Source organism: Mangifera indica, chromosome 6 (assembly GCF_011075055.1).
Source record: "Mangifera indica cultivar Alphonso chromosome 6, CATAS_Mindica_2.1, whole genome shotgun sequence".
NCBI lineage: Eukaryota > Viridiplantae > Streptophyta > Magnoliopsida > Sapindales > Anacardiaceae > Mangifera > Mangifera indica.
In genome coordinates, this window is record NC_058142.1 from 9,630,858 (window position 1) to 9,649,768 (window position 18,911).

At 31.3% G+C, this 18,911-nt stretch overlaps 1 protein-coding gene across 2 annotated transcripts; it reads right to left on the reverse strand.

The window, feature by feature from the left end:
* Positions 1–954: 954 nt before the first annotated feature.
* LOC123218198 (25.3 kDa vesicle transport protein) lies at positions 955–4,228 on the reverse strand. 2 transcript variants are annotated; one of them, XM_044639482.1, is made up of 6 exons: positions 4,073–4,228; positions 3,394–3,620; positions 2,716–2,876; positions 2,457–2,603; positions 1,972–2,048; positions 955–1,477 (listed from the first exon to the last, which is right to left on the reverse strand). In XM_044639482.1, exons 2-6 carry the CDS (start codon positions 3,579–3,581, stop codon positions 1,394–1,396), a joined length of 657 nt encoding a protein of 218 aa, XP_044495417.1. In that variant the 5' UTR covers positions 3,582–3,620; positions 4,073–4,228; the 3' UTR covers positions 955–1,393. The 2 variants fall into 2 exon arrangements, with proteins under 2 accessions (XP_044495417.1, XP_044495418.1); XM_044639483.1 differs by having other exon boundaries at positions 4,059–4,180.
* Positions 4,229–18,911: the final 14,683 nt, after the last annotated feature.

The window sequence follows — 18,911 nt, forward strand, 5'->3', positions numbered from 1 at the left end:
CAATTTACATCACACACAAAAAAAAAAAAATTGTGAATGTAAAAAGTGTTAAATCTTTGAAACCAGAACTGACCAAGTATGTTCAAGGTAAGAACCTGTTCGTATAGGTTTCAGTTTCGATTTCAAATTCTTAAGAATCGACCAATTCTAATTCTAGTTCGTGCATTTTCACTCATATGTATATTCTACTATATTGAAAATGCGTTGAGACAACATGGGGTTTCATATTATTTACTTCTCGCCATGCTTAATTTAATACTTGAAATTTGTAGCTAAAAGTATCTCAACAAAATGCATGATTGGCCACCTTCTTGGAGCTTCAGATGCTGTTGAAGCAGTTGCCTGAGCCATGGCAATCATATAGCTTAAGCTAATGTGATTCAGTCAGTACTCTCTTGGTGATTTCAACAAGTTTAGGCTTTTCTTTGTTAATGCCAAGCAACAAGGACTGGATGGCTACATCCAAATCTCATTCTTGAAAATCCAGACAACTGTCTGATATGCTATCTAGAATTGAACTCATACTAAAGGTCTTGTTTTTTAGCGTTATCTTAAACTGAATACTTGAAACATTTCAGGACCGAAACGTGCTCTTTGACTCTGCAAGGAACTTTGGACATAAAGGTTGCATTATCTAACTCATTCGGTCTTGGTGGACAGAATTCATCCATTTTATTTGAACCTTACAAACATATTTGCATGCATGTGAAGGTAAATTAAGCATATTTTCAGCTTTATAATCACTTAGCTAGTGGTTTTTATTTTAGAGGCAGACTCACCTCATAATTTCTGTTAATCATGCATGCCATAACAATTTCTGATATATTACATCAGTTTGGACGTAACTTGATTTCCATAGTTCCCTTAAGTATTTGTTCAACATATTTTCCAAATCAATGTTAAGATATATCAGAGGTTAATTCAAATGATCCCTGACCAAATTGGGGCCAAAAATAAGCAAGTTCAAAAGCATAAAAACAATATATATTATGCAGCACTTGAATAGTCATATCAAAATAGACTAGGATGAGATCAATAAGGTTGGTGGGAGTATTCAATGTAATGAAAAAAAATTGGATAATATCAGTAAAGCAACGATAAATTCCTCTGGCTATAGAATTCTCTAAATTTTTTATAAAATATATTTTGGCTCCTTAAATGTTTCCTAAAGGGGTCCATCTTTCACAATTCTAATGGCCAGATTTAGCCCCACTTCTATGAGGTACCAACCAAACAACTCATCTTAACCGGATTATGTCATGAACAGAATAGACTGGTTACTGCAATCTTAAGTCTCTGAGTCTGGAAATCAAGACATGCACAGAAGCAATCCATGCTGCAGCAGAGACCCAGGCAACATGTGCAACTATTAGAAACAACTAAAGCATCTCAATCACCACAGTTTAGTTTTAAGCCAAAAGAGAATGAAGACCACTCCTAGAACAATGGCAACAGGGGCCCATTTCCGAATCAATGCCTGCAGCCAAAGTGTTAAACAAGTTAGTAAATTTCAAGAGTATCTAATTCCAGAACAGTAACTGTGTATCTTGGGAACTTCTTTAAATCACATTATAACAGCATTAAACTCCTTAAAGCCCCCAAATTCAAAATTGAAATAAACAAATCATATTAATCTAATCTCACAGTTGGCAATGTGACTGTTTAAAAGTTAAGAAGACTTCATGAATATCAGCAAAGAAACCTATCATTTATTGTTTTATCATCAAATAAATTTGCAGATTTTTTACAACTGATTTAGTATTTCACAATGATTATACACTGAGATTTTCTCCAACATTGTCTTAGTAAAACTCAATTTGTTTACAAAAACTTGTACATGTACCTGAAGTTGTGCCACTTAAGAAGCATTTTCTAAGTTTAATCACAAGAAAATCCAAATACCAGAGCCAAATGGCCCAGAAGCGCATAATAAACTTTATGTGAGTTATCAAATAAATTAAGATAACTAACCTGTCGATTCAAATCCTTTGCCTTTTCAGCATATATGCGTGACTCTGAGGTTAAACGACTGGACATTTCACTAACCTCTGCAAAATTAATAATTAAAACATAAGTTAAGCACCAAGAATAGAAAGTGCACTTTACAAGTACTCACAACTAAAAGGGCATTGAATGATTTAGTGACAAAAAATGGTGAAGGTTCAGTATTTTTTATTAAAATAAGGCAAATTGACATTATGAAGACTACTTAACATAGACAACCACAGAGTTTTTAAATACCTTTATCACTAAAACAATAGTGCATTTCCAAATATAACATTGAATGCTAAACCATTAATCAACTTCAAAATTGAATAAACATCCAAACTCTCTGTTTCATTTTGTAATATTTAAATCATAATTTTGGGTAAAAAACCCATAAGCATTGTAGTACATTAAAAAAAAACACATTAAATAAAGAGATTCAAATGATGATAAGAAAAGGAACTACTTACGATCTAACTTTTCACCAACACCAAGAACTTCCTGCACATTGCGAGTCATTATCTGGTGTACTTCATAAAGTTCATCATTCAACTTAGCAATATTCCGCTGAGTACGAGTGTCCTGGTACAATTTCTTTGTTTTCTGTATGAATGTATCTTTAACCATGAAGACATAATATAAAATTAAGCCCAGAGAAAAGCAACAAACGTCATATTAAGAGAAATATCAGGTACACATGCAGGAAAGTTTAAAAGAAGTGACACCAACCAAATTTAATGAAAGCATAAGGTCTGGCTGCAGTTTCAATCTGTGCCCCATTAACACGCTCAAATTCATTCTTTAGGTCTTCCAAATACTGGAAGGCAAGCTTCTTGGGGTAAGCCCGGTCACACATTGTCAAGTAACAAACACGTCCTTCAATGATATAACTAGAACTTGGGTCAAGGAAACACTATGATTTAGGTGCACTTCCTAAAAATTAGAACACTGATATAAAGAACTTACAGAAACCAAATTTCGTTACTTTTCCACAAGCAAATTTTGTAAGGAAACTAATGTTGTTAATAACATAACTTAAAAACTAATGTTGTTATCACTTTTCACATAAAATAAAGAATTATTTTAAAAGCACAGCTACATCACTTAAGAATCTCATCATTACAATGAAAATGCCATCTATAAAGAAAAAGTACGATTTCCAATCTTGAGTCCAGATCTCCCAAAAATATAATTAAAAGACAGCATGATTCTCTGCTATGGAATACTACTTAGCAAGGGAGAAGGAATAAAATGGAAAACAAACTCCACAGCTGAAAACACTATCTAAGAAGCACAATTAGCACTACATGATCAACAATCAGAATTTGCATCAAATGAACATGCATGTCGATGAACAATTTAAAAGCAATAACAAGAACATCTGAATATAAGAAAAGACAAGGATACTGAAAAACATAAGGTCCTGTCTCAACCGACATCTTCGAAGCTTCATTCTGACCTTTAGAAAGATTCTTAAACAATGCCTTCACTTGCTGCTTGTACATCTCAGAATCTCTTAAATCACGCCCATCATCCAGTCCCTCTGCCAATGGCAGCCCATCAGTAACACGTGCAATCATAGTCATCTTCACCATTTTCACCTCCCTTTACAATTCCTCAGCTACACCAACTCACTGTTGACCCAATTAATAGAGCCATCAGAAACCCAGATCCACAAAATGGTAAACCACCAAAATTAACAACTATACAATCAATTTTTAACATGTAGTACACAAATTAAAAATCAGATACAACTTTTAATATTTCATTTTCTTTCTCAATTCTTTGTCTTATTTACTCCCTAAGAACAATTTCCAGATACCATAACAATGTATAACACAATTGGCATAATCACAATCAAAACAGAACTCATCTAATCAAAATTCGCATGATCCAATACAACCCCATTAAATCAAACCCATTATGCAATAAACAATCGCACGCATTTGATAATACCCATCAAGTGAATCATGCAAAGCCTAACATTTCAGCTGTTTCAGTCTCAAATTTCGCAGAAAACCTTTAAAAATCAAAGCTTTCGACTCAAAAACAGAAAACCAACAAAAACGTACATGAGCATAAATACCTGTTTTGCATTTGGGTTTTTCTCCGCGGGTTCAACGATCTATGGAAGAGAGAAGACAAGGGTCGCAGAGCGAAATGTTTATACAAATTTAAAGGGTTTTTTGGTAAATTAAATGTGTGTGTTGGTCTTAATGTACGGTTTAGGAGTAACGTTGATATGAGTTGTACCTTGAGAAATTGGGGGTGACGTTCAAACGTACAGCCTGGACGTGAAGTATTAATTGTTGGGGGTGATCTTACATATACTTACAGAGGACTGAAATTAATGTATTAAAATATTATTTTCTCTTTAATTTATAATTAATAAATCATTTGATGAAATATTATTACACAAATTAATAATAGCTATACATTAATAATAGCTATACATGATAATGGGTTATGTTTGATTGTATCGAATTGACTTTAATGTGCCTTGTCATGCTAATGAATTGTGTTGTAGGCCTAGCAAGCTAGGTCGACCCTTTAGCATGACAAGACCCATAACAGGACTCTTAGCCTCTAGCTCATGCGTTCTTGAGTCAACTTACAAATTTATATATTTCTTAATTTTTTAACAAGTTTTATTGGGTTGGTTTGCTGAACTTGCCCTAAAGACCTTCAATATGATTTGCATGACTTACGAATCTGACATGCAGAATGTGCCCCCACAGATCATGCCAAAAAAAAGGGCCTACCTGGCACCTTGCATGTCTAGTAGTAGTACATAATAGATACGACAGTAGGTTGTGTTGGGTCGGGTCTTCGACATGACCTATTGTGCTTGCGAGCTGTGCCAAACCTAGGCCTGCACAATATCAACCTAGCAGTTCTGGCCAGCTTGCATAATTACTTGGGCCTGCGACACGATTCGCTCATTATAAGGGTAGGTCATGTTAGGCCTTTAACAAGTCAGCCTGTAAGCCTCGATGCAGGTCAGCCTCGCTAATTATATAATAAATTTTTTAAAAATAATTATATAAAATTAAACTAAAATTATTTTCAAATTACTAAAACCAATGACAATACCTCAAAAATTTTATTAATAATCTTTCACTTGTAAATGAGGACTACTATAGTTATATGAATGAAAAAAAAATCAATTATGATACAAATCAACTCATTTATCTAATATAAAAATATAAGTTTGATTTTTATATCTTTTAATCATTTTCAATGTCCAAAATTTTAAATTCTTTAAATAAATCCTCATTTATCCGATTTTATAATTTGAAGTCAATTGTCATCTAATTTTATATATACATGATCATCTTGACTATATTGGGGTGCAAGTTCAATCATCAGTCATCCAACATGTAATTAACTATACTAAAAGTTGATTTCAAAACTATAGTAAATACTGGAGGCGTTAGTAGCTCATGTGTTATAGCAGAAAGTACATGATAAGTGTTTTGTTGTACTTTTCATCATGTTAAAACATCGAATTGGTCACCATATTGATTCATAATTTCGTGATAATAATCAATATTAATGTATTTATAAAACTCACAATTATATGAACTCTAACCTACATGTTACTTACCTTTGTGCAAGATAGGCCATATCGGTTTAGGAGTCTGTGTCGTCCTTTCATATTTTTGTTCATAAATAGTATATATTTCAAGTGAAAAATCCTAAATGTCTTCCATTTTATTAGTGCTCGATGGCAACAAATTTTTATTAATAACATTTAAACAATTTTATACGCCAAATAATTTGGTCCTAGGATAAAAAATAGTTGCTAAAAAAAAAAAAGCAAAGATACATGTTTCCAATATTTTTTAAATTTATTCTCCATTTGTCAAGATATTTTTTGAAAAACATTATTATATCTATATTATTTAAAAATATAATTTATTTCTGCTATATTATATAAAATTAAACATATGGTAGAATAATACACATTTGAGCATTAATATGTGATTGTTTTTAGAGGCTCTAGTATGTTCATTTGAGCATTGACAATATCCCAATCGTTTTCACTCAATTATAGTGGATTATCATAATCTTTTGATTGGGTATTAAAAAAACATGTTATAGCTACTTTATACCCTTCATAAGTTTTCAATATAACATAAGTTGACGTTCGAATTCCACTTAGTTTGAGCATCAACTTTTAATTTTTTTCGTTTTATCTCCAAGTGTTAACACAATTGATGATATATTTGTGTGTGTGATAAGGAAAATGAAATGTAAACGATGACATGTCTAAATAATGCTATTTGATCTTTTGCTAAGCATTAACCCTTATATCTAAATGAAATAATTATCTAACAAATGGTACAACTAAATGACTATGCATTGATTCAACTACTTGATTATTGTTTTTTGCATTATCTAAGGTAATTGAAAAAAAATACAATTATTAATTTTATAATCATAAAAAATAATAGCTAATGGTTGATACATTGTAACACCAATATGAGGATATTCTAGTGACTTAAATGCAATAATCTTTTTTCACAATTGCCTATTAAAATTAATGTAATGGGCAGTTATGCATAGGTATCTTATGTGTTGATTAGTTACTATCTGTAAATCATAAGTAATTGAAATAATACTATTGAAATTACTTAGTTCCCCTATAATTTTTAACTTCATGAGATCATAAATCCTAAGATTTCAAACCTAAGGGTAGACCCAATAATTTTTCTGAAGGCTAGTTGAATGCTATTTTGCATCATCCATCCTAATATTTTATCTTCAACATATGAAAAAGGTTGGTCATAAGTTATAACATACTTGCCCATATAGTCTCTCATATTTTGGTGATTATAGATGAAATTCATCATTTCTCCAATGTGCACTAAACTGCTCAAACCACCTACTACACTAGAGCCACCAATCGATCGCCATTTGCTGAATGTAATTTATTATAGCCCTCTCATATTGCGTGGAATTTTTTTACAATATTTGGTTATATGACGATAAAGATGACTGGTGTTACTCAAACTGCCACATGTCAAACAGTTTCCACAATGTAACACCTACAGGAAAACCCAAGGGTATTTTGATCTTTTCTATCTATATTTAATTGTTATTAATGATAAGATCTTAGTGGGGACGGTCATGCATTACAAGGGTGATGCTTGTTCATGCCTTGGAAGGGTTGAATAGTCATTTCACATTGAGTAGATGAAAAAGACTAAGTATTGGAGGGCACACGCTTGTGTGCACTAAAACACATGACTGTGTGTTGTCATTAACAGAATTTGAAATTGAGATAAGATAAAGTTCATGGCAAAATCAAATAATGTCTTCTTTGAGCAATGCCACACATGTTAGTGTATAAGGGTTACATGTGCATGTGTCATTTTTAGTGATAAAAATAAAATAGGCGCAAATCTTTAATTTTGTATTATTTTACACCTACAACCGTAAAACACATAGGGAGGAAAGATAGTTGAAAACTCTAGTCACTGGAGAAGAGCTTCAAAACATTGAAAAAGCCACAACCACATGAAAAACAACTTGGTAATTAGAAGACAAGTAAGTATAGTGGCTTTTGATTTAGTTACTGTAATGATTATGCCATGAGAATTCACATAAGCATGATTAAATCATACAATATATGTTACATGTTCAAGCATATGTGAAATTATTGAGGAGAACACACACACACACACACACACACACACACATATATATATATATATATATATATATATATATATATATATATATATATATATATATATATATATATTGTTTAAGGATATTTGAAATAATGATTTGATGATCTATGAATTTAAACATGCACAAAGGTTATACCTTGTTAGAAATATGTTTAAGAGCACCTAGAATGTGTTTAACATGAATTAAGGCCTTTGGTTTGTGTTTGGATTTTTAAAATTCATAGAAATTAATAGGTTAGACGATTTCTAGATCGTGGTACACGATCATGTAGGATAACCCACGCACCCGTGTATCTTTTGCATGAAAAAGGAAAATAGCACAATAACATGTTTCTTCTAAGGAGAAGCTCACACAGTCGTATGGTATGGCACATACACTCGTGTGTGGCTTTTTGAAAAGTGAATGCTTGTGTTGCATTATGAGACATGCTCATGTATGATAATGAACACAAGGTTGCAAGTCCATAACATGCTTGTGTGCGTGATGTTGTGCAGCGGAAATATAAAACATAATTTCTATGCTATTGAATATAATAAATAATTAAGACAGAAAATAAAATGCAGAAAAATAAAAGAAAGAGAACACAAGAATTTATGAGGTTTGGTAAATGTACCTACATCCTCAGTACTGCTGACTACTTTCACTATCTTCAAAAAATAGTTACAAAGGAAAAATAAACTATAGAGATCCCTAATAATAGGATTCTTTCAATACAATTGTGTTTGACTACAATTGTTTTTAGGATGATTTTGAATTAAAACTAGGTGTTTTATTTATAGTCTTTGGTAAAATACAAAGAGATTAAAATAGTCTATGTAGGACCTAAATAGCCAATATATTTTTTTTAATAATCTCCACCTTGGCAATTTAGCAAGTCCTACCAAATTTCCCTTATATTTTCTTCTTCAACGATGACTTCAAATCCACCTTTCAGTGTAATTTAAGCTGGCAGGATGTTGATCAAGTTCAAACAATGATTGAACTTGATCATTGTTACCACCTTAGTCATCATATATGTAGGGTTCTTAGTAGTCCCAATTTTTAGAAGTTGTATATTCTCTTATTTAATAATCTCCCTTACAAAATGATGTTTAATGTCAATATGCTTAGTTTATGTATGGAATACTGGATTCTTTGCCAATTGAATTACACTTTGATTATCAGAATATACATTGACATGCTTCTGAATAATTCCTAATTCTTCTAGCAATGCTTGTAACCAAATAGCTTCCTTTACAACCTTTGTAACTATCATATACTTTACCTCTATAGTAGACAAAGCAATTGTAGACTGCAAGGTAGACTTCCAATTGACTGGTGCTTTCGCAAGAGTAAAGACATAACTGGTAGTTGATCGATGTTTATCCAAATCACCACATAATTAGAGTCAACATATTCAATCACACCTTGACCAAGTACATCATCTTGCTCAAATACTAAACCAACATCTATAGTCTTTAGTGAGTACCATAAAATCCATTTCACAGCCTACCAATGTCCCTTACTAGGATCATGCATATACCTGCTCACAACTCCAACTGCATGTGAAATGTCAGGTCTTGTACATACCATAATATACATCAAGCTACCAACCACATTAGAATACGAAACTTGCGACATATATCTTTGCCCTTTATTTGTACATGGAGATAAAGATGCGCTAATGCACTAATCTTGAAATAAGGAGCAAGTGAAGTATTTACAGGTTTTGACTTATCAAAAATGCCAAAACGGTGTAGTACCTTCTTCAAATATTCTTTTTGAGTCAAACTAGCCTTGTTTCTTCTTCTATCTCTACTAATCTCCATACCTAGAATCTTTTTAGTTTTTCCCAGATCTTTCATTTCAAACTCTTGATTAAGTTATGCCATCAATTTCTCAATTTCTTCTTGGTCCTTTGAAGTTATCAACATATCATCAACATACAATAATAGATAAATGAAAAACTCATCTTATAACCTGCGAAAATATACACAATTATCATACTTACTTTTTGCGTACCTATGCTCCATCATGAATCGATCAAATCAATTGTACCACTGTTTTGGTGACTATTTCAATCCATAAAGTGATTTCTTCAATTTGCAAACCCAATTCTCTTTATCAGTAACCTTAAATCCTTTAAGCCGAGTCATGTAGATTTCCTCTTCCAAATTATTATATAGAAAAACAATTTTCATATCAAGTTGAACTAGTTCGAGATTCAATTGTGCTACCAAGGCCAACAAAATTCTAATAGAGGACTGCTTAACAACTGGAGAAATTACCTTATTGAAATCAATCCCTTCCTTTTGAACGTAGCCTTTTGTTACCAATCTTGCCTTGTAGCGAACATCTTCTTTGTTAGGAAATCCATCTTTTCTTGCATATACCCATTTACACCTAATTGCCTTCTTGTTCTTTGGTAATTGAACTAATTGCCAAGTTTCATTTTTCTAAAGGGATTGTAACTCCTTATCCATGGCTTTCTTCCACTTTTCAACTTCTGGACTTTTGACTATTTCTTTATAGGTGAAAAGAATATCATCATCTTTATAGGTGAAAAGAATATCATCATCTACAATTAGAAGTGTATAAGCCATCATGTCAGCAAATCGAGTAGGTTTATGTATTTCTCATTTTGGCCTATGTGATGCAACTGATTCTTGTTACTGCTTAGGTTCTTAGGTTAAAACCTCTCCATTTTCACTTTCCTCCTCTGCCACTAAAGTATTACTATCATTTTCAACAACTCTGGCGGGGTTTATTGTTGTGATTGCCTCAAATTCCACCTGTTGTGGAATACACTCCACCTACTGTTGAGTATCATCGGTCTTCTTTGTTACCTTTTTTAACATGACAGATTCATCAAAGGTAACATCCCTACTTTGAATGATTTTCTTCAACTTTAGACACCAAAAATGATATCCTTTCACTCTAGAACTAATCCTCATGAAAATTGCTTTCTTAGCTTTTGGATCTAATTTAAACTCTTTTGTATGATAATAGGCAGTCGAACCAAATACACGTAAGGAATCATAATCATTAGCAGGTTTTCCAGACAATATCTCAAAAAGTGTTTTCCCTTTAATTGCAGTGGATGATAAATGATTAATGAGATGACATGCATATGTAACAGCTTTAGCCCAAAATGTTTTGCCCAACCCAATATTGGACAACATACATTTAACCTTCTCCAACAAGGTTTAATTCATGTGTTCTACCATCCCATTCTGTTGTGGTGTTCCTTTGATTGAGGAATGATGTATAATGCCTCCAGCTTGACAAACTTCAAAAACTGGATCATTAGTATACTCACCACCATTATTAGTCTTTAGTCGTTTGATTTTTCTACTAGTCTGAGTTTCAACCATCTTTTTCCATTTCAAAAAAACACCTAATACATCATTCTTCTTCTTTAAAGTGTACACACATGTTCTTTTAGAAAAGTCATCAACAAAAGTAACAAAGTAGTGTCTACCTCCTAAAGAAGTTGTTTTAGTAAGTCCTCACATATCAGAGTGAACTTAATCCAAAATACCTTCAGTATTATGAATTGCAGTACTAAATCTTACTTTTGTCTGTTTTTTGAAGACACAATGCTCACAAAAATCCAACTTACAAGTCTTTACTCATTTCAATAAGCGTTGTTTCACTAAACTAAATAAGGCTTTTCCCTTGCATATCCCAAACGCATATGCCAAAGTCTAGTTGTTTCATTATCTATATCTTTTTTAGATACTGTAACTGCTAAAAAAAAAGTACACCACCATTATAATAATACAAGTTATTTCTTCGTGTACCTTTCATCATTACAAGAGCACCAGAGATAACTTTCAAAACTTCACCTTACGTTGACATCTTGAAACCTTTGGATTCCAAAACTCCTAAAGAGATGAGATTTTTCTTCAATTATGGTATACGTCGAATGTCTGTCAGAACTCTAGTTGATCCATCATTATTCTTTAAACGAATTCAACCTATTACTTCAGTTTTGTAAGGACTATCATTACCCATGAAAACAACTCCATCATTTAGTTTTTTCATAATTGAAGAACCATTCCTTGTGTGGACATATATGATAAGTGTAACCCAAATCTAGAAGCCATTCATCATACTAAGATGTCGATAGTAGACTTACAAGAGCAAAGTCTAACTTATCTTCTTCAATTTTAGCTACACATGCATCTAGAGTAACTTTGGTCTTACTTTTATCTTTCCTTTGTAATTTTGGACATTTTTTCTTCCAATGTCCCTTCTCTCGACATAAAGCATATTTATCTTTATTAGGTCTTTTCTTTGACTGAGATCTACCTCTTCTTTCTTGCTTGCGACTTTGACTTCGTCCTCTTGCAATAAGGGCTTCAATAGTTGTCTCTCTATTCTCTTGTTGATCTTTCTTTCGAATTTCATTATTATTCAAAGTAGCACATACCTCATCATAAGTCACTTTCTCCTTTCTATAAAGTAATGTAATGCTTAAATGATCCAATTCTTTAGGAAGAGATCCTAGTAGAAGCATTATCTTATCTTTATCTTTGAAGGTTTCATCCAGGTTTAGTAAATCAACTATCAACTAGTTAAAAGTATCAATATGATCACTTATACTTGTACTAGGTTTCAATTAAAGATGAAATAGTCTCTTCTTCAAATAAAGTCTATTTTTATTGCTCTTCTTTATATACTTGTTTTCTAATGTCTTCCACATCTTACTTGCAGATGTCTCTTTCACGAATGGATATTTTTGCTCTCTACAAAGACACATATGGATTGTACCACAAGCTTGGCAGTTGATTCTCGCTTATTCTTTGTTATCCATCTTCTCTGGTTTTTCCTTCTCTAGAGCTATATCAAGATTTTCTTGACATAAGGTGTCCATCACTTCATATTGCCACAAGCCAAAATCGTTTCAGCCATCAAATTTTTCCACATAAATTTTTGTCGTTGTCACACTTGTCTTTGTTGATGTCAATGTCGTTTTCTGCTAACTATGATTTACTTGGTAGATAATTTTTCAAATAACCAAGTTTCACAAATTTATATTCAATAACTAAAACAAAATTACTATAACCTAAGATAGTAGTAAGTGCCAAAAAATAATAATATATGCACCAGGAAAATACCTAGGAAAGATTGATAGGGACAAAGCCTTCTTAAAAACCAACCTCCTTAAACAACATTTTTCTAGACATGCACATAACCATATAAATAGCTACTCACTGTCCTAAACCTAGGCTCTGATACCACTTGTTGTACAGCGAAAATATAAAACACAATTTCTATGCTATTGAATATAATAAATAATTAAAGCAGAAAATAAAATGCAAAAAAATAAAAGAAAGAGCACACAAGAATTTACTAGATTCAGTAAATATACCTGCGTCTTCTCCATCGCTGACTACTTTCACTAACTTCAAAGAATAGTTACAAAGGAAAAATAAACTATTAAAAATCTCTAATAATAGGATTCTTTCAATACAATTGTGTTTGACTACAATTGCTTTTGGGATGATTTTGAATTAAAACCAAGGCCTCTATTTATAACCTTTGGTAAGATACAAAGAGATTAAAATAGTCTATGTGGGACTTAAACAGCCAATATGTTTTTTTTCAACACGTGAAACATAAGAAACATAGGGATGTAAGGAAAAGATATGCCCATGTGGGACCTAAGCCATATGCAAAGAGGGAAAGAGAGAAGAAAGATAATAGAAAGGTTTTGATAAACCCAATTAAGATAGTTAGCCATAATAAGGTGTTCGACTGAGTGGAAGACGATACAATCCCTAATTGAATTGAATCCAAGTCGATAATAGAAAAAGTTAGAAAAATGGTGTGCACCTAGTTGATAGAAGTTGTATGTGTAAATGACAAGATATGTGTAACGGCTCTCTCCAGCTATATACCCCTACTCAAAATATGTACTTGAAGTGATGTACTTTTAAGTTTTTCAAGAACAAATACTTTAATAAGTAAATAAATGCATGGCTCCCATTAAAAATAAACACAATCCCTAAAAATATATTTATTACTCAATGGATGAACAAATAGGTATTAAAAACATTAAATTATAATATAAATAAACATTGAATTATGAAAATGACTAAAATGGCCCTCCCATCATGCAACATCTTAGACTGAACCACCGCTCTACATGTTTACCAGCAAAATCACAAAGGAACACAGTGAGTGCAAACACTTAGTAAGTAGATAAGTATATAGCATAATATCATAAAAGTGTCCCATAAATATCAATGTTATGGTATTCTAGATGTTCCCTAACATCCTAGATACCCATTCCTATTAACAACATCATCCCCGATAACTCATTTCTAATGATATAAAATGACATTTTCAACATTTGGTGAAAGTATATGACATCTTTGATGTCAACTATACAGTGTACCTTATACATATGTTAGTCAAACTTAGGATTGAGATCACATATATAGTCATACAAATTAACCCTATAGCTTTCATCGCCATAACACACACAACTCAATGACTACATCACACTATACGTAACTTGGTAACTAGTCATACTACACAAACACTAAGCTTGGTGGAACACACATTTCACATAGCTTAGTGGTATGAATCTCATAGTGCATCATTGGCATTTTGGACTTGAAAATTGCTTTGATCAAGATCCATATTGTCATCCACATAGTCGAGCACCCTTATAATAGTCTTCATTATCAATAGCCTTCATTAAAGTCTTTCTTCTTATTCTTTCTTCATAATTACCCATGTATAGATAAAATAGTCATTTCACTAATCATATGCAATACTCCCATATTTTTAATCCCCAAATTTCATTTTTCCCAAAAACACATTGGGTTGTCTCCCTTATACATGAAGGTGTTCTCTCTTTCCTAAGATATGTCTATGTAGACATCACACACGAGGAGTATTTCCCCCAATTCTATATGGTTGTGTGTCAAAGTCACACAAGTGTGTGGTATAGTTTTTCTAAAATTTTGATTTCATTTCAATTGCATTTTTCGACTACCAAAACCAATCCCAAGTACTCAAAATCTTATCTTACCATTAAATAAAAAGTCAGCAATGTAATGCCTTTTAAACTAAACTCAAAAGTACTTTTAAAGTTCATTGATTACAATACCAAAAATGCAATTCTAAAGCACCTAACATAACCATGACCATATATTCATAATTTGGCATAATCTCGTACTCAAAACATCATGATGATATTATCTTGTTATCCTTTAATTATTAAGCAACCCACATTCATTAAGGCATGATATGATCATAACGCAAGATTATAGTAATTAAGAATTCAATTATAACATGTTTGTCATACAAAAATGTGAATATATGATAATCAAATCATATGATATCCTAATAAATCTAGATACAACACATATAGTATTCATTCCATAATCCCCACAGAAGTTTCAGAATATTAGAAGGAAAAAAACAACATTGGGAACTAGTTATTTACCTATCTTCTGTCATTAGCAAAGACTTCACATAGCAAGGATGTTCCCAAACAACTTCTAGTGGCTTCCCTTTGGTTAAGTCTCTCTTTTGCTCTCTCTCACTACATAGGCGTGTACCATTAATATACAATTGTGTATGCTATTACACAATAATTGTAGTTTTCAAAAATTACCATGAAACTGCTCCTTATTCAGAAATTCAAACGTATTGACTATACAAGGCATGTATTATTTATAAATGACTATGCATGAATTCAAGACTTAGCAAAACAACACATATCTCATGAAAAAATGACCATTTTACCCCTTGCCATAATATACACAAGCATATGGCAACCCTATAGCCATGTATCGTAATTTCTATCAATAAAATTAATTAAACACAAATGGATACAAGTGAGGCCAAAAGACTAAAACACCCTTGGGCATACCGACGGGTGCTATGGTATGTGAAAGTAATAGGGTTATAGGAGAGATAGATAGCTATAAAATGCATCATACACTCGACACCAAAACATATTAGTCACATAGTTCATTTCAGTTTAGGTGTGAACTTTAGTTAGTTCTTCATGTGATTAACGGGATGCATCGCATATGTGTCTATAGTAGAAGCCATCTGAGGATGGTTTTCAGTTATCATATTTGTAACTATGCATATGTAGTAAAGGAGGGACTATAACCAGTTTTCTTATGTGGCTGGGGTATCATAGTTAGTCAAGCTAATAGTTTGGCTGACATGTGCATAAGACATAATAGTTAGTAAATATCTAATATGTCAATTACTTTCACTGGGGTATCAAATATGTTGAGATTAATTAGGCCTTGGTAGAATGTTGTGAGATGACTTATGTATTTAAGGCACGACAGTTCTGAGAGTAGATAAATAGGCAAATGAGAGTTTCGAAAAACTTCTACTTCAACCACATAAAGTTATAGTAGTGGAACGTCGACTTTAATTTTATGCTTTATGCAAGGTACTAAATAGGTCACCTATTTATTGAGTATTTTTCATTCATACATTTTTTCTGTAGTTTTGCGAGTACAGGTGAGTAACAAGGTATGCGGGAAACCAACTGTCCAATTGAACAATTGTATTAGAGTAAGGGGCAAAACAATTATTTTCAAATTATTTACTATTTATGTCTTTATATCAGTTTGAGACTTTATTGACGTATTATGCACTCAAATATTTATGAGTTTGAATTTCAGACACAATAATTATGGTTGACCTTCAATTTTTGTTTATTAAAGTAATTTATTACACCTTTTGCACGCTTGAGTTTTAAGTTTGAATTCATGCTCATTTATTTATGCTATCTGGTATGAGAAGTCAAGTTTTAAACTTCTCTTTTGGTCATATTTTGGATAAGGGTATGCGTCTGGAGAGGGGCATTACACATAGTGTTTGCACACAATCTGTCGGATTAATCTACTTTTGATTATTTTTTCTATTTGATTGAAGTGATCTCATATCATTGACTTTTGATTTTCTTTCCTATTGGGCCTAACACACTTTCACATGTTGGTGCTCCAGATGCTCACAACAATATCATCACCTCTATAGTATTCAAACAGTAAAAACTCATTTGAGTTTGGATCGATTTGTAATTTTTTATTGAATGAAAAATAATAATTGACACAATTGTAACACAAACAAAAACTAAATTGTTATATGCAGACAAATATTGAATGAGAATTGAGAGACTTTGAGAATAAAAAATTGATGAATGAAATATACAAAAATGGCATATTCTTCATATTTCTTTTTTGAAGAATACATATAATGTATGTCATGCTTCACAAATAAATGTATTAGAATTGTTTTGTGAGAATTGTGTATTAGTATATATATTTGTTAAACATGACAAATAAATGAGAACAAAGAAAGATCTAAACAATATACGCATGACGAAAGGCAATTTTTTGAGTCACATGCCCATAGAGGCTATAAGATTTTTTTCTCATTCATATATACATTATTATAGGAAAAAGTCACATAATCAAATTGTTGCATTGAAGGGAAAGGATAAGAAATGTTGCAGACTATTCTGTAGTTTTTGAATTCTAATTTCCAAACAGTTATTGATATTAGTTCTTAAATTTTTTTTTAAATTTTCATTATGTATTTTATATGTGTAAATAAAATATTAAATGTGTCAAATATGAAAGAATTAAAAAAAATTATTAGAAATTTATATTATGAATTATTTGCTTGTATTAACCATAAAAATGGTCAAATAAATAAATTAATTTTACTACAATTTGAAATTTATATTAAAAATGATTTGTCAGTTACTAAAGTAGCTAAATTTTAATATAAATAAAATTTAAATTATAAATATGTCTAATGATTTGAAATTTATATTATGAATTATTTGTTAGTTACCAATATGGTCAAATCATAACATAAATAAATTTTAAATTTTAAATATTTTTAATAGGCATATTAATTAAAATAAACTCAAAAGTTTCCGTCTAAACCTTTTTAGGCAAACTTTGAGTGAATTTACTTTTTCAAGAAAATTTAATTTTTTTCAATAATACCTCTCTCTGCTAATTATATTAGATTCAATATAGTTTTTTTTGACAATTTTTTCTTTTGAAGTATACTCTATGTTTGGTAAGTTATGATTAAAAGATTCAAAAATTTATTTAGAAACAGATCAATTTTTGGTGTAATATAGATTAGAATGAAAAATGAACATAAATGGAAAGAATGGGTGCAAGTGCAAGCGGGTGCATGTGGCTGCGTACGGATGCATACGGGTACGAAGAAGCGCACATACCTGCATGCACTCATTATATATATATATAATATAAAATATATAAATATTATATTTTAATGATATTAGTTCACTCTATTCATCCCTTAAGTTATCAAGAAGCTAAAAATTAAAGAAATCAATATACAAACTTAAACAAAGCTCCCAACAATGGTATCTTAATTTTAATGATATCATTTTTTGTTTGTTTTTAAAATAATATTGTTGATCGGTGTATATATATAAAGGTTAGTGGGAGCAAGTTTATTTTTCTAATTTTGTATATTGATGACATAATGTTTACTGCTAATGACTTTGTTTTATTACATAAAACTAAGAAATATTTCTCTGAGAATTTCGAAATAAAAGATATGAGAAAGACAATTTATGTGATTAGAATATAAATATTCCTTGATAGATCACAAGAATTGGTAAGGTTGCCTTAAAAAGTCTATATTAATAAAATTCTAAAGAAATTTAAGATAGATAAATGCTTAACAAGGGTAGTTCAAATTCAGAAAAATGAATTGGAATGAGAGCAAATATAAAAAATTCCTTATAAATCAGTTGTTGAGAGTTTAATGTATGTTCAAATTTGCACCAGACTAGACATTAGTTTTGTTGTTGAAATATTAGACAGGTCAAAGTAATCCAAGTTTGGATCATTGAAAAGTTGAAAAGAAAGTTTGAAAATACTAGCAAGGAACTAATGATCCTATGTTCACTTATAAAAGCCCCAATTATCTAAAAGTGATTGAATATTCAGATTCAAATTATGTTGGATGTGTTGATACAAGAATTATTGAATTGGAAATGTTTGGTTAATTGAAAATGATAACATTAGTGGGAGTGAAAGAATACATAATGTTAGCAATCAAGAAGTAAAGTGGAAGTTGTCATACCCAAAACTTCTATAATTGTTGTTTCCCATTACTTATGGATTATGGCTATAGAAGTTTATTTGAAGACTTAAGATTGTCGAAAATTTTGCCAGGTCATTGAAAATTTAACTTTGCCACAA

Excerpts from the sequence above, each read along its gene's own strand:
- LOC123218198 (XM_044639482.1), bottom strand. The coding sequence starts at position 3,581 with ATGGTGAAGATGACTATGATTGCACGTGTTACTGATGGGCTGCCATTG. Across the intron at positions 2,877-3,393 it reads ACAGGACCTTATGTTTTTCA|TTATATCATTGAAGGACGTG; the intron begins GTATCCTTGTCT and ends CCCAAGTTCTAG. Across the intron at positions 1,478-1,971 it reads CAAAGGATTTGAATCGACAG|GCATTGATTCGGAAATGGGC; the intron begins GTTAGTTATCTT and ends CTTTGGCTGCAG.